General features: G+C 38.8%; 1 protein-coding gene across 1 annotated transcript in view; it reads right to left on the bottom strand.

Moving 5' to 3' along the window:
• The window catches only part of LOC306998037 (NACHT, LRR and PYD domains-containing protein 12-like), a 90,978-nt gene extending 69,835 nt beyond the window's left edge, over positions 1-21,143 (bottom strand). Inside the window, exons 1-8 of the mRNA XM_079611769.1 lie at positions 21,091-21,143; positions 14,637-14,764; positions 12,756-12,863; positions 9,433-9,540; positions 9,173-9,257; positions 7,693-7,888; positions 5,769-7,599; positions 187-357 (exon numbers count right to left, since the gene is read on the bottom strand). Of these exons, the coding sequence (XP_079467895.1) occupies positions 187-357; positions 5,769-7,599; positions 7,693-7,888; positions 9,173-9,257; positions 9,433-9,540; positions 12,756-12,863; positions 14,637-14,695 (2,558 nt within the window). The 5' untranslated portion in view covers positions 14,696-14,764; positions 21,091-21,143. The remainder of the gene's footprint in view (positions 1-186; positions 358-5,768; positions 7,600-7,692; positions 7,889-9,172; positions 9,258-9,432; positions 9,541-12,755; positions 12,864-14,636; positions 14,765-21,090) is intronic.
• Between the last annotated feature and the right edge of the window lie 3,213 nt (positions 21,144-24,356).

Genomic DNA, 24,356 nt, shown 5'->3' with positions numbered 1-24,356 from the left:
ACGAAAAAACAACAACAACAATAAAATAGCAAAATGACAGGATTGATATGGTATACCCATGTTGTAACAAATAAATAAAAGATCTTTGAATTTTTCACAAAAGTTATCTTTCGCTTTTGCCTCCGGCATCGTCCTGTCAGCCATCGCACCTCATTCTAGTCATGTGACTCCTGTGGCTCAACTTACCTCAGTATCTCCAATTTACACGTTATATTCTTCAGTCCAGTGCAGATCAGCTCCACTCCTGAATCCTGCAGATAATTATTGTTCATGTTCAGCTCTTTCAGATTGGTGTCTGATCCAAGAACTGCAGCCAGAGCTGAACAGCTTTTGTCTGTTAAGTTACAATCATTCAACCTACAATAAGTCACAACACAGAATTAGATGGAACACATACAATACATGTTCTATATACAAATATTAAATACATTTTACATTTATTTTGTTACATAAACAGCATATACAGCACAGAGGCTGAGTTAAACTAGCATTAATCTTCAAAAACTACTATATCCTGTGCATTAATGTATTTAATCAGTGACAAATTTCCTAGATAAAATGAAGCATGTTTGAAAACAATATTTGTGTAAATCTTTTATAGTTATAGGGTTTTTTCTCTATTTATGTCACCTGATGGAGTCTAGGTTCTTGCCACTGTTGCCTCTGTCTTGCTTAGTTGGGGACACTTAATATTCAACAATATTAACTTCACATAGTTGAACTGGTGCCTGACTAAAATGTATGAAATTGATGGAAACATGTTGAAATATGAACTATAGACAGGTAGGCAACCTTTCAATGATAAATAAATATAGCCTATACAACACAAGGATGTTTTTATGTTCATAATAAAATACAGCATGGTATAAAACTAGGCTATGAAATTTATGATGCATATTATAATGTTTAGACTAGTGTTTACTGTTAAATGCTGTGTTCATTGATATCTGCTCAAACTTGGATGTTTATAATGTGCTAGCAATAATGTTTCATAGTTTGGAGCGGTTCGATTGCTTCAATAATGTTCTCTGCACACTCTGTGGGTTTGGGTTTTGAAAAGCAAAACGCGACAAACATAGGCTTCGTGTTTTTACGCCAATCTCATTTCATAACGTCTAAGGAATATATTTATATGTTCTCAGTTGTTTTTTTTGTTTGTTTTTTACAGGGACTAGATGACACTGATGGAGTCCTGCTGACTTGGTAAAATGAAAAATCAAACAATATGGAAATGACAGGTATGTATGTTTCAGGAATAGCACAAAGGTGTGATCAGTGTGTTCAATAATGTACTTTTTTTGTCCATTGTTGTGTATCTTTGGATTATGTTGTGTTGTAAATAAATCCAAAAAATCAAAAAGCCATTCTTTTTTTAAATTCACTCTTCATTCTTTGTGCAAGGTTCCTCATAATGATATGGCCTGATAGCACCTGATAGGGCCATTATGGGTCTTTGTCTTCCTCAGGTGTGAAGCACATCAATATGCATGGGTGGTTCACGCCTACCTCGCATACAGCTTTCTTACACAAGACATGTCTTACAAATTTTAAATCAATATATTGTTTTATCTGAATGAGTATGCAGGATGATTTTCATTAAAATATTCTAGGCTACGTGATACAATTTTCAAAAGTCTTGTGAAGAAATAATCAGTACGGGTTTCATGACCTTATTTCAGTGACAATTATTATTATTTTTTATTCACAAACCACGCATAAACGTTATTATCTCAAAACTACAAACTGTCACATACAAGCTGCTGACATATTATTGTAGCAGAGTTTGTTCTGAATACAGTGCAATAAGACTTTAGCCATGAAAATGTCACAATTAACAGAAATAAGCTCAAATGTCAGTGTATGTCAAAACACCTCCAGGACCCAGAAAACAACTCAGATCCCAGAGGGTTAAAGGCCTTTCACTATAATTCTAAAAATGCCTCCATTCACATGTACTGTCTCTTTGAAAAAAAATCATTAATGATTTAACCTAAGAAATTGTATTTGTTTTTAATATTTCAAGATTAAGGTCAATCGATGGCTGATGCAGATATGTTAGAGAGCAGGGTGGCCAATGGGTGATATATCATTAATTTAAAGATAGTAAAAAAGCATCCTTAACAATTGCTGAAATGAAATTTATAATTATTTTACTTAATTACCAAATTAGAAAAATATATTCAAAAAGATTATATGAAAAAAAGAGAGATTTTGAACGATAAAAAACTTTTTTTGTAGAAAAAAACATCTTAAAATGTGTACATCAGATATGATACAACAGGCTTTTGATAAATGTTTATTTGTAAATCTCTTGATCTACATATTGCATTAAAATAATATTACATTAAACTACAGAATTACTCATAGAAATAAACATTTAAAATATCTAATTACTGGGAGAAACAGAGGGACAACTAATATATGATGTGGTAATATATAAGTACTTTATTTAAGTAGCCTGTTTTATAAAAATCTCAATGTTTTATACTATAACCTTTCAGAATTTCATCTTACTTTTTGGCAATATTAATAACATCTGTACCAAATTACATTATTTCCCCCCAGTTTGGATATATGAATAAAATATGTCTTTTTTTCTTCCTCAATATGAGTATTGTCACGGTTTTGTTCACGTCTTGTCTGCTTCCTTGTCTGTCATGTGATCCCCTGTAGTCATGTGACCCTGCCATGTGTCTTGTCATGAGTGTATTGTCTGATTGTTTGATCATTGTTCACAGGTGTCCCTTGTCTGGTCGTTAGTCTTGTATGTATGTAAGCCCTCATGTTTGCCTGTGTCTGTGTCAAGTATTGTTTCCTGTAACCACTGTTGCAAGTCTTTGTCCATGTCCTGTTTTCATGCCACGCCATGCTTTTGTTTATTGTCATGTTTTGTTTCATTAAAGCTGCACTTGGGTTCTCTTAAAACTTGCCTCCAGTGGATCCCTCATTACAGAATACTTGACCTACAACCATGAACCCAGCAACCCTTTCAATCCTAAATCTACGCCAGAGGAATCGTCCCTTGGAAATGTATGTGGAGGAATTTTGTGGACTGTGCTACAAGGTTGGTTTTAATGATGTGGCTCTTAAGGACATTTTCCGCCATGGGCTGAACGAACCGCTGCGCTCATCTTTGCCAGGGGGGAAAATTCATTTCTCCCTAGAGCAATATATTGACTATGCCCTTCTGTTGAGTGGTTCTTCGTTTACTGTGGGCTTTGTGGATGAGGTGCCCCACAATCCCACAGTAACCCCCAAGCCTGAGCCACTTCACGTCATGCCTGCCAAGCGTGAGCCGCTTCACGTCATGCCTGCCAAGCGTGAGCCGCTTCACGTCATGCCTGCCAAGCGTGAGCCGCTTCACGTCATGCCTGCCAAGCCTGAGCCGCTTCACGTCATGCCTGCCAAGCCTGAGCCGCTTCACGTCATGCCTGCCAAGCCTGAGCCGCTTCACGTCATGCCTGCCAAGCCTGAGCCGCTTCACGTCATGCCTGCCAAGCCTGAGCCACTTCACGTCATGCCTGCCAAGCCTGAGCCGCTTCACGTCATGCCTGCCAAGCCTGAGCCGCTTCACGTCATGCCTGCCAAGCGTGAGCCGCTTCACGTCATGCCTGCCAAGCCTGAGCCGCTTCACGTCATGCCTGCCAAGCCTGAGCCGCTTCACGTCATGCCTGCCAAGCCTGAGCCGCTTCACGTCATGCCTGCCAAGCCTGAGCCGCTTCACGTCATGCCTGAGTCACTTCACGTCAACCATGAGCTTCACGTCACGTCTCTTGTGCCTGAGTCTCTCCACACCTGGCCTGAGTCGCTCCACACCATGTCTTCAGACAAAATGGCTGCCGCGACATCTGAGCCAGCAATAACATCAACATTTACCATTTTGGCCACAGCCATTTGGTGTGTGTGGTCGGCTTATGCTGCGCCTGCCCAGCCAGAGACTGAGCTTCACGTCCCGCCTGCCCAGCCAGAGACTGAGCTTCACGTCCCGCCTGCCCAGCCAGAGACTGAGCTTCACGTCCCGCCTGCCCAGCCAGAGACTGAGCTTCACGTCCCGCCTGCCCAGCCAGAGACTGAGCTTCACGTCCCGCCTGCCCAGCCAGAGACTGAGCTTCACGTCCCGCCTGCCCAGCCAGAGACTGAGCTTCACGTCCAGCCTGCCCAGCCAGAGACTGAGCTTCACGTCCCGCCTGCCCAGCCAGAGACTGAGCTTCACGTCCCGTCTGCCCAGCCAGAGACTGAGCTTCACGTCCCGCCTGCCCAGCCAGAGACTGAGCTTCACTTCCCGCCTGCCCAGCCAGAGACTGAGCTTCACGTCCCGCCTGCCCAGCCAGAGACTGTGCTTCACGCCACGCCAGAGTCTCGCCCCAAGATGGCCACAGCCACGCCAGAGTCTCGCCCCGAGTTGGCTACCGCCGCACCACTGTCTGTTCCTGAACCAGTGTCTGTTCCTATATATAACCTCCTAATTTTCCCCAAGAAAATTTTGGGGGGAGGCTATAGGGTCCATGATAGGACCATGGAGGCGGCGCCCCCATGGCCGCCCGAAGGGTCGTCTCCCCCATGGCCGCCTGAAGGGTCGTCTCCCCCATGGCCGCCTGAAGGGTCGTCTCCCCCATGGCCGCCTGAAGGGTCGTCTCCCCCATGGCCGCCTGAAGGGTCGTCTCCCCCATGGCCGCCTGAAGGGTCGTCTCCACCATGGCCGCCTGAAGGGTCGTCGCCGCCCGCGCCTTGCCACGGTCCAGGTCCGCCCACGCCTTGCCACGGTCCAGGTCCGCCCACGCCTTGCCACGGTCCAGGTTCGCCCACGCCTTGCCACGGTCCAGGTCCGCCCACGCCTTGCCACGGTCCAGGTCCGCCCACGCCTTGCCACGGTCCAGGTCCGCCCACGCCTTGCCACGGTCCAGGTCCGCCCACGCCTTGCCACGGTCCAGGTCCGCCCACGCCTTGCCACGGTCCAGGTCCGCCCACGCCATGGCACGTCCCAGGCCCGTCCACGTCACGCCACGCCCCATGTCCCGTCCCCCTGCACGGGCCTGGCCCACCATCCCTCCCCCAAGACCGCCTCCGCTCCACCACCCACCTGGACGTTTATGTTTTGCTGGGCGTCGGGAGACGTCCTTAGAGGGGGGGATTCTGTCACGGTTTTGTTCACGTCTTGTCTGCTTCCTTGTCTGTCATGTGACCCTGCCATGTGTCTTGTCATGAGTGTATTGTCTGATTGTTTGATCATTGATCACAGGTGTCCCTTGTCTGGTCGTTAGTCTTGTATGTATTTAAGCCCTCTTGTTTGCCTGTGTCTGTGTCAAGTATTGTATCCTGTAACCACTGTTGTAAGTCTTTGTCCATGTCTTGTTTTCATGCCACGCCATGCTTTTGTTTATTGTCATGTTTTGTTTCATTAAAGCTGCACTTGGGTTCTCTTAAAACTTGCCTCCAGTGGATCCCTCATTACAAGTATGAGCTAATATATATATATTTTATATATATATATATATTATATATATTATATTCTATAAGTCATACAAATATGGTGTATTATATGATACAAAACAAACATGCAAACATTTTTACATGTTCTTTTATATTTTGTCTAAAGGTTTGATAAAATGTCTACATTAAAAATAGTAGATTTTTTAGACTATTATTTCATATGTCAGGCTTTACAGGGTTACGCATTCAATGTTCATGATGGGTAATCACTATAGAGTAATGTAGATAAATGTTTTTTTTAGATGAGAGCAAAACATAAAATATATTAAAAGACTTACAGAGCTTTTCTGGAGGTTTTGATGACTGCCGATAATCTAATGAGACACTCGTCTGATTTCTTGAATTTCTGAAGCTCAAACTCCTCCAGCTCTTCCTCTGATGTCAACAACACAAAGGCTAAAGCAGACCACTGGGCAGGTGAAAGGTCACCAGATGAGAGACTTCCTTTGCTAAGGTGGGTCTGAATCTCTTTCACCAGAGTTTGGTCGTTCAGTTCATTCAGACAGTAGAACAGATTGATGGATCTCTCTGCAGGAAGATCATCTTCTAATTTCTGCTTCATGTACTGAACTATTTCCTTGTTGCTCTGGTCATTGCCGTCTTGCTGTGTCAACAGACCTCGTAAGAGTCGTCGATTGGACTGGAGTGACAGACCGAGGAGGAAGCGAAGGAAAAGGTCCAGGTGTCCATTGTCACTCTCGAGCGCCTTGTCCACTGCAGTCTTGAGAAAATCAATCATGGTTTCATTTCTGTTTTCCGGTTCTGTAGACTCATGATCGAACACACTTGTCTTGTTGATGTCTAGAAACAGATGTGCATAAAGGGCTGCAATAAACTCTTGAATGCTCAAGTGAACAAAGCAGTACATGGTCCCAAGAACGATCCCTGTTTCCTCCTTAAAGATCTGGGTACACATGCCTGAGTACACTGTTGCCTTATAGACGTCAAGACCACAGGCTTCCAGGTCTGTGACATAGAAGATCAGGTTGCTTCTTTCCAGCTGATGAAATGCCAGTTTCCCCAGTGAAAGGATGGCGTCTTTATCCCAGGAAACATCTGGTGTGTATTCTCCATCATACTTTCGGCGGCTCTGCTGGATCTGAAAGCGGAGAAAGTGTGTGTACATTTGTGTCAGAGTCTTGGGAGTGTCTTCAGTGTTTGATTCCTGCTGTGTTTTAGAGATCTCATCAGCCTGAGTGTTTTTCACATCATTATTTATTTTCTCCTCCAGAATGTTCTGGAGAACAGTGGCTGAAATCCAGCAGAAGACTGGGATGTGGCACATGATGAAGAGACTCTTTGATTGTTTAATGTGATCTATGATTGTGTTGGCCTGATTCTCATCAGTGAATCTTTTTTTGAAGTACTCTTGCTTTTGTGCGTCGCTGAATCCTCGTATCTCTGTCAGCCGGTCGATGCAGTCAGGAGGAATCTTACTGGCAGCTGCTGGTCTGGTGGTGATCCAGAGGAGAGCAGAAGGAAGCAGATTTCCCTTCATGAGGTTCGTTAGGAGAACATCCAGAGAGGCTGGAGACGATACATCACGCCACGTCTCATTACAATCAAACTTCAGAGGAAGGCGACATTCGTCCAGTCCATCAAGGATGAACAGCACTTTGAACTGATTCCTTCTTGTAAGGTTCAGTCCTTTTGTCTCTGGGAAAAATTGAGTTATAAGGTCCATCAAACTTAGTTTTTCTTTCTCCTTTAAGTTCATCTCTCTGAATGGAAGAGGAAATATGAAGCTGATATCTTGATTCTCTTTTCCTTCAGCCCAGTCCAGAACAAACTTTTGCACAGAGACTGATTTCCCGATGCCAGCGACTCCTTTTGTCAGTACAGTTCGGATCTCCTCGTCTTGTTCAGGCGCTTCAAACAAATTTGTGCATTCAACCTGTATCTCTTGTGCTTCATGACGCCTGGAAGCCACTTCAATCTGTCTCACCTCATGTTCAGTATTGACCTGTTCACTGCCACCCTGAGTGATATAGAGATCTGTGTAGATGTTATTCAGAAGTGTGGAGTCACCTTGCTTCGCAATTCCTTCAAACACACATTGATACTTCTTCTTTAGGCCACATTTCAGCTGATGAATGAAGAACAGCTCATCTAAACACAGGAATAGAACATAGATAGTTTGAGTCTTATTTTCTCTCCTACATTTATAAGAGACAATCTGACAGATGATCATGAGTCTCTCACCTTCTAGAGTATCAGCAGCTTCATCTTGCTTCATCTCTCTCAGGTAATGTAGTGTGAGATCAAGAGCTGATTCTTTGATTCTGGATCTGTTCTCAATAAAGTCCTTCACAAAGTGTTGTGTGTTCTCTTTTTGTAATATTTTCTTTAACTTCTCCAGTTCATTCCTCAGAAATGTGATTATTTTGCTCTCAAGATCCTACAAACAAAAGTAAAAGAAATGACAGAATAACGCTATTTAAGCCAAATTGTACATCTACATTTGGCACTATTTAAATCCAGTTAAAAGACTAATGGTGAGTTCACACCGATCGCGAATAGCGCATCAGACGCGAGTGATTTCAACGTTAAGTCAATGCAAAGACGCGTTATGCACGTAAAAAATTCCTGAGGCGTAGAGTGCCGCGTGGTAGGCGCGAATGGCACGAATTTAGCGTCTGGCGCGTTAAGCGCGTTATGCGCAAATTATTTTATGTAGTGCTTTTTGTGCATTTGACACGAATTCGCGTCTGCCGCCTGAGTTAAAAAATCTGAACTTCTGCGTCAATTCGTGCAGCGTTAACCAATCGGAGCCTGCTTGCTGCTGTCACGTGGTGAAGTGATGTGATCAACGGGTCACGCTTTTCAGATAATAATGTAATTTGAAATGTTTGGCCTCAATAACTTATTATATGTTTGGCCTCAATCAATTATTTTGTAATGACTAAATGCCCGCGTGAAAGAAGCAATGACATTGTTCAGCTTTATGTTAACTATGAATGTGACACTGAACACTTGCAGTCTAGGCTACATTTCTGAATGAGATGAAGAAAAACTCACATAACGTTAATTAAAGAAGTCGTTTGACCTACGTTATAACGAGTCATTGATGTATTTTAACTTAAATGTTTCATATAATAGAGCCGAAGCTATAGATTGGGAATTTAAACATTTCTCGTTTACCAGCGGCAGAGGTCAGGAGGACTAGCCGAGGTAAGGCTGCTCCAGCGGGTTACATGAGCGCTGAGCGCCCGGTGATCGCCTGGATCTCACAACTCCGAAACATCAGATCAAATTTTTTAAATAGGCGCTATCTTTATAAATAAACCACAGATTTGAGCTTTAAACAACTACATTCTCGACTGAACAACTCTTAAAACTGCATTTCGTGACACAATAACAGTAGTATTTTTAAATTTCACTGCCTAGCACTTGCCTCTCCCAGAAGAAGCGGATTTCGCTTTGGACGCGCGTCAATTTCGCTTCAAACGCTTGCTTTTTACGCGCGCCCATTTCACTTTGGACGCGCGAATGCATTCAACATGTTCAAGCGTCAAACTAGACGCGGCAGGTGTGAACGCACTGTTACATGCAAACCAAGTTGTGCTAAAATGTGTTTAAAAGGAAAAATAAGTGATCAAGAAATCTTTTATTAAATGTCTTTGTTCAATAACATATTTGTTTGTTAGAAATATTAAACATTTATAAAAATGTGTTTTCCTACCTGGAAGATCCCTAGAAGATTGTCTTTGAAATTCCCGTGGTTCCTGTGAGTCTGAACGTCTGAGTCTAATGTCTCACATTGAAGCCTGTAATCAAATTAGTAAAATAAAATACTAACTGATATTTTACAGAAAGAGAAATAAGCATTAGCTGTGAATACTCTGACAAATTTTTGATCTAAACATGTTTCATGATTGGTATTCACTGATACGACTTTTAAACACAGTCAATGTGTGACAAAAAATTAGTAACACAAAATACCTTTTATTAGATGATGGTGTTTTCTCACTGAAGTCTGGTGGTCTTCCACCTTTAGACCGATCACTCTTCAGAGACACAGAGCTGGACACATGTGAGCCTGATCTTACACTGATCACACAAAGACCAGAGAGAAAACACTTTACTACAGAAGATACTTTTGAAAAGTAGGTCTCATTTGAAAAGGTTTAATGTTGCAAATAGTAATCAAATGCAGTATATCTGTGTATTTGTTCATTTATGACCATGGTTGGATGGATGGACATGTTTAGTTGCATGATCTATTTTCCATAGTGAATTTATCAGGGATGTGATTTTTCCGGATTAATCCGGAATTCCGGATTTTCCGACCAGAAAATGTGACCTACGTGAATCATGCAGATCTGTAAAAAAAAAGAAAAAAAGAAAAAGAAAAAAAAAACCCAGACTGTGCTCCATACGGCGTAGCGCGTGCATGACAGAGGGAGAGAGAGCAAGAGAGACCGCGCGCATGTGCCTCATGAAGTACATGTAAGACAAAATGTTTCTACATTATCCCGCTTATATGGCTACCTCACATTATCCGATTATTAACCGTTAACCTGTTAACCTTCACCAGAGCGAGGACGCTCTGAAGCGTTTTTTTTTTTAAATAGTTCAAAGTTACTATCAGATTTAATGTTATTACCTTGACAAACTATACATCATTAAAAATATATAAGTCTCACGTTTCAGTATTTGACCACTATTGTATTCTGAGAAACTTATAGTGACAGTTATGTCTTAATTTGTGTCAGGATTTATGTAATGAAAAAATGAGTCGATACCTTTAATATGAATTATGAGCGTCAGCGCGTCCATTCATAAAAAAACTCCGGTGGTGTTGTCATGAGAACGCGTGACAAAACAACGTTCCTCAGGGCTTTTGGCTCAAAAATGTGCAGATTTGGAGAAATATTGATATATTATCATAGGTTTACATCATATTTCTATAGACAGGAATAATATTTATTGAATTTATATCCAAATGCGTCGATGTATACATAAAGAGTGCTGGATACTCTGATGTACTGTGTTTTCAATCCATACAGCAGGCTGAGGGCGCCATTTGCACAGTTTTTTCCAAATATGAAAGCTCACGAAGAAGAAATAACCTGTGACCTTCCAGGACGTCACTGACATAAACACAGCTAACGTTAGCTTTCAGAGATCGCTATAACATGCAGATAAAGATGTTTTGAAGACAATAAACATGATTGCAATGATATTTGATTTACCTGTGTTCTTCGAGCCATGTCAGGTATTTTTATAATAATAGATTATATGTATAATGTAATGCTAATCGGTATAGACTTTACAATAGTGCAGAATAATATCAAATCATATATTTTCTGTCTGATTTTCTTTTCTGAAGCCAAATAAGCTCATAGAAGATTATTTAAAACACTCGACTTGCACTATAAAGTAAGTTTGGAGCACAAACAGGGTTTTAATCTCATAAATTGTCGTGTATTGATGGTGTGCTAAGCTAACATGCTAGCTAGCTCTCTAGTTGCACCTGCCATCTAGCTGTTATTTTTTATGATTTTTTTTCTAAATCGGAATGCTTACTGAAATATTTCTTTATTTAAGAAAGGCATTTGATACAGTTTCAAACGTGAAGTGAAGATTATGAAAGAAATTAGGGGGTGAAACACCGTGATTAGCCAGTCGTTAGCGATTATAATGGAGACAAAGGAAAATAATATTTATGGCCATAAGCCGGCTGGAAAGGTGTAAATGTGAGCAGGAGAGAGTGACACTGAATGGGGCTCGTTTGCACCACAAAACAATAGAGACAATAGACTGAATAGATGCTAATAGATGACAATAAACACAAGTTTGCATTTTAGAGTCAATTCAAAATAAAGTCATTTGAGATGATCTTGAAAAACATTTAACAAAATACAGAGTTTTAGACTTATCACCTTCAAATTTTAAATATAACATGGTCAGACATGTGTCTTTAGCTGGAGTGCATTTCTAGAGTGCTGACGGGCCAACTTCAATTTAATTTTCATGAAGATGTTTCATAAAAATAAATTTCTAATAACTTGCACAACTTTGAAGCTATTCATAATTTTTTTTTCATTATGACAATAATTCATTCTACATTTCCAATAAAGTGGCAGGTGTCAGCTTTCAAATGAGACCATACTTGAGCTTTTAGGACAAAGGGTCAATTAATTGAATCTTTTTTAGGTTGGGTATGCTATTTCTGGGGATTTTTCAAAAGTGGCGCTGAAGGCTAACAGGTTAACTGATAAAATGGTAACACTTTTAAATAAGGTTCATTCAGCGCTGCCGCTCCCACCACGCGCATAACGCACTGTGCGTAGGGTGCCGAGTGCTGAGGGGGCACCAACAAATAGTCTAATGAAAAATCAATAATTATATTTTAATAATTATATTAAATATATAGCTCACTGATGGCCGCAAATAGTTTCTCCCGGAATCTAGAGCGAGCGAGTGAGCGCGCCCGCGAGACAGAGACTGTGCTTCAAACCGCGTAGCGCGTGCATGACAGAGGGAAAGAGAGAGCAAGAGACCGCGCGCGTGTGCCTCGTGAAGGACATGTAAGACAAACTCTACATTATCCCGCTTATTACATGGCTACATACTAAATAAATCAATAATTTGACTCAAAATATTGATTTTAAAAGGAGTTTATTTATTTAAAAACGATTTATATTGCTTCCGCTAAAGAAAATAGTCCGTCTCACTTCTCGTACTCAAGTAGAAGTAGATACTTGTGTTAAAAAATACTCTGGTAAAAGTAGAAGTACTGATTTAACTTCTTTACTCAAGTTAAAGTACCAAAGTACAGGCTTGGAAATTTACTTAAAGTATAAAAGTAAAAGTAGCCATGCGAATGATTTAACCATTTTTTTTATGCAAAGCTAACGTTACCTGGACCACACAAATGCTTGAGTCCAAGCTGAGAAACCTAAGTGGATATGGAAGAAAGGTTCTTTATAAGCCATTGCCTACATTTTAAATGGATGTCTGCAAAATAGCCCTAAAACATCACATAGCCTAACGTTATATGATTATTGTGACAGAGACTGGGATTCCAGGTTAATGAGATTCTGACTGAGTAGCAAGATATGAATTCAAGTATCAGTATATTTTCCTGCTTTTTTGTCCTTAGCCAATCACATGCCTGATTTATGCCTCCTTGTGGCTGCCTGTGTAATTGTGTTACTGGAATGAGTTTCATAAATCGCCTTACACAGTCAAGTTCAATCACATACACCACTGTGGACAAATAATACAACCATATAATGTAATTTAAACACACAAAATACCTTTTATTAGATGATGGTGTTTTCTCACTGAAGTCTGGTGGTCTTCCACCTTTAGACCGGTCACTCTTCAGAGACACAGAGCTGGACACATGTGAGCCTGATCTTACACTGATCACACAAAGAACAGAGAGAGAGAACACACTTTAGTAAAGGAGGATCAACTGTGTCTGAAACACATCTGTGTCTTTATCTAATCCTCCACAGAAATACACACACTCACATAATTTACAGTTTTATAGTTAACCATCATTTTATTTTACTGGCTCACATTAGTTTAACAAGTTCTTTAATATACATGACTGAGATTAAATATGTTGAGGATTTAAAAGATACTTTAATTTAAGAGAACATGTCAAGTTTTTGTTTATTGACAGAATAGAGAGCAGAAATGTCTGTGCGACACAGTTTTGTTAGCATACTTGTATTAAATTAAGTGTATAGTTGTTTTCTAATGTCTATCAATAATTTTATAATCTAAAAACTAAAGTCATTAATTTGGAATAATTCAGCGTCTAGAACGTTATTAACAAATTATTAACTGTGATATTTTCTATAGAGCAAACTGGGCTTTACAGATAATGTCAGAGTTAAAGGCACACCGTGGAACTTTTGACCTAAAGAGTTGAGGCATATGAGTTGTTTTAAATGATTCCTCAGGCCAATATACAGTGTTTGACACTATCAATGCTCCGAGCGGGGCTGCCCTCTTGAAATACCGCCTATGTAAGTTTGGAGGAGAAGGACCGTCTTTAAACAGGTCATGTGACCTGGAGAACGAATCACTTTACGACCGTCACGTGACCACAAGCTCTGATATACTCGAGGAGCTAACGCTTTTGCTACTATTTTTCTGCCTGCTCGACTCCTGGCCATGGCTGAGGCAAGGAAAAGTTTAAAACTGCTCCTGAGGAGGCAAGAAAGAGAAAACGCGAGAGGGATCGTGCTCGCGGAAAAACAAGAAGCTCTCTTGTTTCTCCCCGGCTCTACCTCGTCGTCCTCCTCCTGTTTCGGGAGGGGACTCTGAAGATTATTCAAGGGGCGAAGAAAATGATGACTGAAAATAAAACATAAACATCGGCATAAAAGTGGATATATAATGTAATATTTACTGCGAAGTCGGGAATTCGTGTAACAAAACTGATATGTCAAAACCTACTGCCGTTATTTGTAGGCTTCAGTTTGTTTGTCCTTTTACACATTCATATATGTGTGTATTATTCATGGCTTATATGATTTTAGATACAAATGTCTATGTATTATTAGAGGCTTATATGATTTTAGATTCAAATTCATAGTTTACTACAGGAAAAAGACAAATAAGACGACGCAAGTCCGATCTAAAGATAAGATGACTCCAAAACAAGCACAATAACAACTTAGTTTTAGGTACAAAACGTGTATAACCTGATCCTGCCGATCGACTGTCATGCACAGTTTATCTCCAACCCTAATCAAACACACCTGAAGCAAACAATTAACGTCTTCAGGATCGCTTGAAAATTAAAGTGTGTTTGATTTTGGAGATGAACTCTGCAGGACAGACAGGAGCAGGGTTGGGCACCCTTGGTCTATGCAACTTACCTGACCAGTTATTTTCTGTTCACTTTTGTGCAATTCATTTATTAAGTGGATGTCTTCTTTACTTTTGTGACAGTGCTGCGGTGCTTGTGGCCTATAGGGGCACTAGACGTGAAAGTTACAGGTCTAGCGCCCCCTAGTGGCCAAAAGTTCTGCGGTGTGCCTTTAATATAAGAAGTTCAAAATTTGAAGTTGTGCAAAGCATTTGCAAAAATAAATCAATGCTTAAAGTTATGTTATTGACAGGGAAACACAAAGTCCAGTGGAGTTTAAACTGCTAGTGTGAAACAGACGCAGTCTTACCTGTGTTTCTCTGAGAGACTCATCTGAGAGAGAGAGTCCTTTCCTCTTTCCTCTGACATACTGCAGCTAAACTGACCCTGGAAACTGACCAGCACTGCTTTCTGCAACACTCAATCCTTCAGCATCACCTGCAAATCACACCATTTTACACAGATGAACAACATCTTATCTAATGCGGAGTTATCATCAACAACCGCAAAAACAATGTATAAAATAAAGTGAGTTACAGACAAATATGTGACCCGCCACGGAAAGTAAGGACACAAGTCGGCAGCACAACTTTTGAGCAAAATGAGAAAGAAGCGTTTTTTTTCAAAACTGGTGATTTTCGCTTTTTTGCAGAATCTGTTAGTTGAGATCATGAAGAAGCCTCTCCATGTTTTAGATATCAATATTGGTATATTTAAAATCGTACATTTTTAGGTTGAAATCGGCTTGTTTTGTGAGATTCTAGCTCGCAGTAGGGGCGTGTCATTGTCTGTGTGTATTTCCATACTGGATAAGCCGGCTTTTGTTTCTTTTGTTATTGCCCCCGCCCTCCAAGGGAACAGCGTGGTAGGACTGGGCGATATATAATATCAATATAAAAAATATATGGATATATTTTTTAAATGGGATATGGAATTAGACCATATCGCATCGATATAGTTCAAAGTTGCGCTGTGATCCTTGCTGCAAGCTGCTGCGTGCTTTTGTAGCAGTCTGCGTCTCAACAGCCCAGTGTACAACGCGACAAATACTCACATTAAATGTTTACGCAGAGGAACAGGACACTGCAGTTCTCAAAAGTTCATTATTTGCATGTGCTTTAAAGCCTTGCCGGTTAAACATGTCATTCGCTGCTGAAGCGCTGTTCTAATGCGCTTTTCTGCGCGCAAACAGCCGACGCGCGCATGCACTAAAAGCCTGTCTAACAGCGCCTGGATACTGGACTAAGTTATCTTTCGAGTCTTTTTGAGCTAATACCATCAAATACACTCAAGGTTTACATAAAGAAAGTTGGTTATGTCTAAATTGAGAGAAATCTGCGTGTCATATTATGCGTACATATTAGACGCGTTGCTTTCAGGTCTTAAAGAGACAGTAGCCCTAATAGTAAACATGCAGCCGCTTGTCCTTAAAGGGATTGTTCACCCAAAAATAAACATTTTGTCATTCTTTACTCACTCTAATGTTTTTCCAAACCTGTATTTATTTATTTTTTGTGCTGAACACAAAAGAAGATATTTGGAAGAATGTGGGTAACCAGACAGTTGCTGGTTCCCATTGACTTCCATAGGAAATAAATATAGAAGTCACTGGGGAACATCAACTGTTTGGTTACCCACATTCTTCCAAATAACTTCAACAGAATAAAGAAACGTATTCAGGTTTAAAACAACTTGAGAGAGTAAATGATGACAATTAAACATTTGGGGAGAACTATCCATTTACAGTTTTTTTCAATCGCTAACAAGCGTTTACCCATACTTCAGATATTTTTTCTAAACTCTTAACACAGACTGACACCTACAAAACACAATTGGCCAAATGGTTAATTTTCTTCTCAAAAACACATTTTGTTAAATATATACTAACTCTTCATTTCAAAATAGAACACATCTTTCTCTGCACACACTAACTTTACCAAAACACTGGAAATCTGACTCAAAATTTAATTATTCTGTCAACGAATAACACTTGATTTCTTTTCACAAGGTACATGCGGTCAATCAAAGTACACCAGGTTTCAAAATACTGGCTATTGTTGACATTACAAAAACTGCATAGACTTTTATGTTTCAGTTTTACAGGTATTTGCATGCAAACGATTTACTCTTTACTACAGGAGGTACAGTAGAAACACGGTATGATAGAACAGAAAAAGTGTTACAGTATTGCTTACAGTGAACAAAATAAAAACAAAATAAGAGCATTCTGAACAAAAAAAAACAACAGCAAAAAGCACAAAATTACTGTATCTAATCTCTGCGATCTTCAGGGTTAGGCCACATGTTTTCATCAACATCACATCTGATATTATTCAAGGCGATGCACCTGGGATAAAACCACTTGGTATGTTGGATCCACCCTTGGCAATCATGAACTGTGATGTCCCTGCAGTCAGCATCCATGGCTTCAAGGAGGGACATCTGGTCATGTGGCTGATGGTCATAAACCGTCCACCTCCATGCAGAAAAGAACTCATCTATGGGGTTGAGGAAAGCTGAATAGGGTGGAAGGAAGAGACTTACCAGTCTTGGGTGGACTTCAAACCATGTTGTTATTGCTTGCGAATGATGGAAAGCCACATTGTCCCAGGTAATTACAAAGGTCCTCATGTTTTCACCCTCCTGATCCTGCTCTGGACCCAGGCACTGGTGGAGATCATTGAGAAAGGCAAGGATGCGCTCGGTATTATAGAGTCCACTGGCTCACTGCTCCTGCACCTCTCACTACATCTCTCACTGCATCTCTCACTGCATCTCTCACTGGGCCTGCTCTTCTCCCTGGGCCCCTTGCTCTTACTCTTCCTCTTCCAGACATTACAGTGTTTGTCTTTTTCTGTTTCTGTTTCCAAAAACATCACTCCTCACAGTCCTTCTTTTACTGTATAACTGTAAATGTAATAGAAAAAAAATAACCCCTGCCACTGAGTCTAAGCCAGACTGGAATCAGCTGTGGTTGACCCAATTTACCCAACATAAATCAGCTCTGTTTCAATTATTCAATTGTTTGTTTATTATCAGCTGAGATATATTGTTTTTGAACTGATCATTGCAGATGCAGAGGTTTTTATACTGTATCTAAGGTTTGGAATATTGTTTTTGCTATTGTGGGATGTTGTGTGTTAACATTCGTTAATACTACAAAAACAATCCATAGTTTTGTTGGGAGGTATAGCTTGTCTGTTAAGAAAATGTAAGCATTGTGGAAATGTGTTCACTGACTGCATATTGTGTGAAAACGACATGAAATGTGTGAATGGTATGGCCACAAAAGACCGATGCTGTGCTAATTGTGTTTAGAGTTTTGAAAATGTGACAACTGGCCGGACAAACGCTTGTTAGCGACTGAAAAAAACTGTAATGTTAATAAAACAACATGTGCTTTACAGCTTTACAGGGGGAGCTTTACAGGGGGTATGGCTTATCTAAATGAGATGTAAATTAGCCCTATTGTCACTCCCAGCAGCAGAGAGGTGAGAACTGCTCAATCTTTAGAGGCAGATTTCTCCACTTTGAATTTTTTGGAGTGCCTACCTTCAAATGGCCACAACTTCTCCAAATATTATCAGATTACCATGTGTTACACATCGTTGGAAAGCTTGGAGACTACACTTTCAGAATCTGTGAATAACTCAAAATGCTCCAGAACCGACTTGTGTCCCTACTTTCCGTGACCAGTCACATATATTGCCACGTAAAATAACCGAATGGTGTTAATAATTTCTGATTGTTTAATGAGTTTAACTGACTCTAAATATGAATTAATTGGGGAACAGAAATTTACACTGTGCTGGGAAAACTGAACCCAATTTTTTATATTCTCTATTACAGTATAATATCATTTTACACTCATATTTACCCAATCTTTATTAATTGTTGAATCGTTTGTCATTTAATCATTACTTCAAGTTCACAATGGTGGTTGATTTCATTATGATCCTAAAATAACTGATGAAGTAAAAGTAACCAGAATTATAAAAGACATACTGTATAACTACTAATCATAATTGTTATATATGAACTGAAATATTCAGTTTAATAACAGCAGATTGTTGTTCATTGACGTTAGGCTTCATCTGTCTGTCTACTGTACATTCAAAAATACTTTTGATTTCACATCACAAAAACTATAGTTTTGTTTAGCTATAGTTAACTGAAAATGTTTTCAATATAGCTGAGTAAAATGAAAGTTGAGGCACCTCTGCGTATCATATAACGGCAGTGACGTCAATGGCAGCGGTTTATGACAGTTACAGTTTATGTTACACACAGCTTCTTGTGGATTGTTGGTCTTGTGGATAATGTTCTGTATTTGATGGTATATCACTAGTAAATGTACAGTAGGACTGGCATGTTTGTGTAATGTGCTTCACTGAGTGGAAAAAGAGCAGAAATATCTCTTTTAGCTGCAGATTACTGATCTTTATTAAAAACACATAGCAGTGATTCTAGTCACTAAAAATGTAATTGTATTTTAATTGTTAAAATCTGGAAGCCAAAGAAAGAATACATTTATTTATTAAATCTTTATATTTTGTTTACCTTCATACGTTAAAAAGTGTTATCATTACATTGCAGTCATAGATCATTACAATTCATGTCTAATTCATTTGTTGAAACCGGGAAGCCATTATTTAATTTATTTTTTCATTAAACAACATTATAATATACTATTTATAATGAGATTATTCATTTATTTATTAGAAGCTCGAAAAGCTTTCAAGGTAGTAACATACTAACCATTCAAGTTTAATTTAAGTAACACTGTTTTTATGTGCTTTATAACAGGGCCTCACATTTTAAACGCCCAAAAAAGTTCTCAACATATCTCAACAAAATATAAAAATATGCAGAATACACACTTTCTCCTTAAAAAAAGCAAATAATGCAAAATAACAAGCCCATTTAAGGATATTAAGAGTCATCTTCAAGCACAAACCTAACATTTGAACATTTGAAGTTTAAAAAGTTGTAATTTCTGTATAAACAGCTTGTGAAAATGAAAATATTACCGGTAAATAAAATGATAAAACATTTGTTAAATAGTTTTATTTATCATATATTTATGTTGTATTATTTTTGTAATGTGTTTTTGTAAAGTCATAATGTTGTTATAATATTGTTTTGAACTGCTTGCTATTTACAATGGTAATTAACTGTTTCATTGTGTGATTTTAATTTTTATTTATTTAGAGTTTTTTACGGGTGCGGTGAATTGTATTAGAACCAGACCAAAAATCCTAATAATAAAACTAAATCATAATCATTATAGATTTTAATCATAATATTGGGAACCCACAACAATTAACAAAACAAAAACGTAAAAAAATGTATTGTTCCTGTTTCTTAACTAATAGATAATAACAAATGAGATTTCAGTGATAGTAGCCACGTTCTACCTTAAAGGGATAGTTCACCCAAAAATGAAAACTCTGTCATCATTTACTCACACTCAAGTTGTTTCAAACCTGTATGAGTTTCTTTCTTCTGTTGAACACAAAAGAAGATATTTTGAAGAATGTTGGCGACCAGACAGTTGCTGGACCTCATTGACTTCCATAGTAGGAAAAAAAGATTCTATGGAAGTCAATAGGGTCCAGCAACTGTCTGGTCACCAACATTCTTCAAAATATATAATTTTGTGTTCAACAGAAGAAAGAAACTCATACAGGTTTGAAACAACTTGAGGGTGAGTAAATGATGACTGAGTTTTCATTCTTGGGTGAACTATCCCTTTAAGAACAAATGCTGCAACGGAACAAAGTCCAGAGTTAGTTAACAACTAGCTAGTAGTTACTAAGCCTCTAGTGTGGACTTTGTGTTCCAATTTAAGAAAGAACTTGTTATGCGCGCTCTCACATTCATATGGCATGTGTGTGGTGTCTACAAATGTAAACAAATAAAGACATATATAATAAATTACAACTGAAATACATGCACTATACGATCAGCAGCAGTAAATATTTAAGACAATTAGACTGAGCACCATATCTAAAGACGCCTTACTGTGCATTTAAGCAAACACGACCGTCATAAACATACCAAAGAATACTGTCTGAACAGGTTATTCACGTGAAATAACACTATATGCTGATTAAACAGTTAAAGGTAGGGTAGGTAGGATTTATATAAAAACTTTTTACCAAATTTGATTAAACTTTCTATATATATCAATGCATAATTAAAATGTAAGTACTCTGATAAAAAGAGTATAAAAATCGAGTGACTCTAGACCGTTTAATCTTCATTAAACACAGCTCATTATTTCCATTCGGGACGAATCACAGGATTGGCTTGCGCGACTGTCACTCTCCGTCGCCATGACTACCGCCGTTATTACTGGCTCTGCCCACGTGCGCGCAGTCGCGCACCCGTTTTTAGGTGGGAGTGAATGGAATTAATGAGCTGTGTTTAATGAAGATTAAACGGTCTAGAGTCACTCGATTTTTATACTCTTTTTATCAGAGTACTTACATTTTAATTATGCATTGGTATATAAAGACAGTTTAAACAAATTTGAATAAAAGTTTTTTTTAGACAATTCTGACCTACCCTACCTTTAATATAATCTAAACATAATACAATACACAAACTTGGCTGGATTCGCTACGGACGCGTGCACTTCTGAAGATGACGCAGTTATAATAGAATGGACCAGTAACAGCTAAAAACTCAAATTCTCACACTAAAGACAAGAAACGAGATGTTAGAATCATATAAGCATAAGATATAACAAACACACTTACTTCTCTTGAACGCACACACAATAAAGGAAACTCTACAGCGAGCAGTTGACAGAGTTTAGAACTAGAATATCGTCCTTCTTCTGGGCGGGCCAGAACTGTTAATTATTAACTTTTTTAAATGTATCATTATAGGCTATAGTGATCATTATATTATATATACAAATATATTGTTTGATAATTTCTAAATATTTATTCAAATGTAAAATCTAAAAATAAGTAAGCAGTTATGACCTGCGATACTCCTTTGAGCAACTAGAATAGATTAGATACATGTATCTTTTTTAAAGACCTTTCCATTACAAATGGAAATTAGTATTTTTCTGGCCACTAAATGACTCACATTTGCCTCATTTAAAACCCCTTTCTCCATTTTAACATTGAATAGCCTACTACACTAATTGTAATATAAATAATACAAAAATATTAGAAAAAATATGATTTTAAGTTGTCATTTAATGGACCATAATTATTGCACAATTAGTATTCAGTATTAAAAGATCTCCTCACAATATTTAATAAATATTATTGAACTCATTTATAGAACATTTATTTAATTATAAAACATCCCATTTGACCACCAGTGAGTATGAGTGTGACCTGAGGGTTAAATGCAAGAAAACCATTAACATTAATGTTGCCTCTCCATCACTCTCCAGAATAAAATTATACTGTAAATGTCTTCGACGTAATAATCAATGCACACTTTGATGTAATGTTTACCAAAAATGTCTGCAAATACCCTATCCTGCTTAAAGGGGTCATATAATGGTACATGCACTTTTACAAGGTGATTGACTGAAATGTGTGTTGGCAGTGCCTGTACACAACCATCACATAATGATAAAAATCCATCCAGTGTTATTTTTTTAATCTCCTGATATGTTTTCCCCTGTCTCAAATCGAGCTGTGTGACGTCACTCGGTCGGACGCCCCTCCCACGATTGTTAAAGGAGAACTCCGGTGCAAAATGAACTTTTGGTCTAATTACACATTGTTACCTAGTCAACCGTTATCTGAGATTTGTTTTCATGATTATCGAATGTAAATAGTTTTATCTCTAAAAACAGTTTAGTCTATAACGCTAGTATAACGATAATGAGGGTCCCTACATGCAAACCGAAGCATTGAGAACTTTGACAGTGTCCAGACAGTTTAATAAGAAGATATTTTATACATACATACAGTCAACTTCACGTATATAAGCAGAATCCATCTTTGAAAAACAGACTCTATCAATCGATCTACGAACCACCAATCCAAATGCGCTGGACCATATGAGAGCATTTGGATCGGTGGTTCGTAGTTCGACTGATAGAGTCTGTTTTTCAAAGATGGATTCTGCTTGTATACGTGAAGTTGACTGTATGTATAAAATATCTTCTTATTAAACTGTCTGGACACTGTCAAAGTTCTCAATGCTTCGGTTTGCATGTAGGCAGTGGTGGAGGAAGTACTCAAGTTTAGTACTTAAGTAAAAGTACAATTACCCTGCAAAATATATACTTAAGTAAAAGTACAATTACTACATCAACATCTTACTTAAGTAAAAGTCATAAGTACATACTTTTAAATTTACTTTAAAGTATTTTTTTTAAGTAAAAGTACAATGTCAACGGACATTTAGATTGGACATCTTTATTCACGTCATTCATCGACTATCTCTGGATGTCAACGAACGTTTAGATTATAGTCAGAATGAACGTCTTTTCTCAACTAGTTCTGGCTGTCAGTGGACGTATAGTTTGTGGCCAGATTGGACATCTTTATTCACGTCATTCATCGACTATCTCTGGATGTCAATGGACGTTTAGATTATAGTCAGAATGAACGTCTTTTCTCAACTAGTTCTGGCTGTCAGTGGACGTATAGTTTGTGGCCAGATTGGACATCTTTATTCACGTCCTTTACTGACTAGTTCTGGATGTCAATGGACGTTTAGATTATAGTCAGTATGAACGTCTTTTCTCAACTAGTTCTGGCTGTCAGTGGACGTATAGTTTGTGGCCAGATTGGACATCTTAATTCACGTCTTTTACTGACTATTTCTGGATGTCAACGGACGTTTAGATTATAGTCAGTATGAACGTCTTTTCTCAACTAGTTCTGGCTGTCAGTGGACGTATAGTTTGTGGCCAGATTGGACATCTTTATTCACGTCATTCATCGACTATTTCTGGATGTCAACGGACGTTTAGATTATAGTCAGAATGAACGTCTTTTCTCAACTAGTTCTGGCTGTCAGTGGACGTATAGTTTGTGGCCAGATTGGACATCTTTATTCACGTCCTTTACTGACTAGTTCTGGATGTCAACGAACGTTTAGATTATAGTCAGTATGAACGTCTTTTCTCAACTAGTTCTGGCTGTCAGTGGACGTTTAGATTATGGCCAGATTGGACATAATTTCTCAGTGTCATTAATCGACTAATTCTGGCTGTCAATGGACGTTCAGATCATGGCCTGGACGGACCGACGGGATATCAACCTGTTTTGTATGTCCACAGACGTCGCTACTTTGGATTGGACAGATTGTCTGTAAAGGACTGAATGCATGCTGAGGGGTTTCCAAATGTCAAAAGTATGATGGACTATAAAAGGACTGGAAAATGAATGTCAAGGTAGACGCTGATTCGTAAAGGACGTCTCCGGTGTTGGATGCCTTGCCATTGCGCCTCCTGCAGTTAAAGCTTGGAAATGATTTGGTTTAGATTTACTTTTATTTTTGTTTTATACATTAGTACCTTTTGTGTAAACTAGTTAACCTGTATTTAATAAAAAATATATAGGCCTATAATTGAAATCAAGAAGCTCGTCTGCCACAAGTCTCTGTTTTACAAAAGATTGAGCTGAACTGACCATGGAGAAGTCTTCTGTGATCTAAATATTGTAAGTATTGAAATTCAAATGCTTATCATTTAGGACAGATTTGACTTTACCTAACCTGAGAATTTGTGGCTGTCAGATTGCATATGAGATTTTACAGCGTTGATTCCCATTGTAGCTTAAATACCTTTTTACAAACGCAGCAAAATCCTTCTTTATTTTGACCAGCAAGTCAAAATAAAGCAATCACCAAACTGGTTCCGTGTGTATATCACACTAACGTACATATTTTGCGATAGCAAATAAAAATTATTAATTAATCATAAAGTATAAGGCAGCAGCCCCTCGTGGACGACTGCTGGCCACACAAAACAGAAACAAAACACAACACAAGTCCAGGCCTGTTCCTCTCTTCATCTCCACTGTCGTCGCTCCTCCTTTAT

The sequence above is a fragment of the Phoxinus phoxinus genome (assembly GCF_949152265.1).
Source record: "Phoxinus phoxinus genome assembly, chromosome: 5".
Lineage (NCBI taxonomy): Eukaryota > Metazoa > Chordata > Actinopteri > Cypriniformes > Leuciscidae > Phoxinus > Phoxinus phoxinus.
The sequence above is the reverse complement of the archived record's forward strand: the minus strand, read 5'-3'. Positions and strand labels throughout refer to the sequence as shown.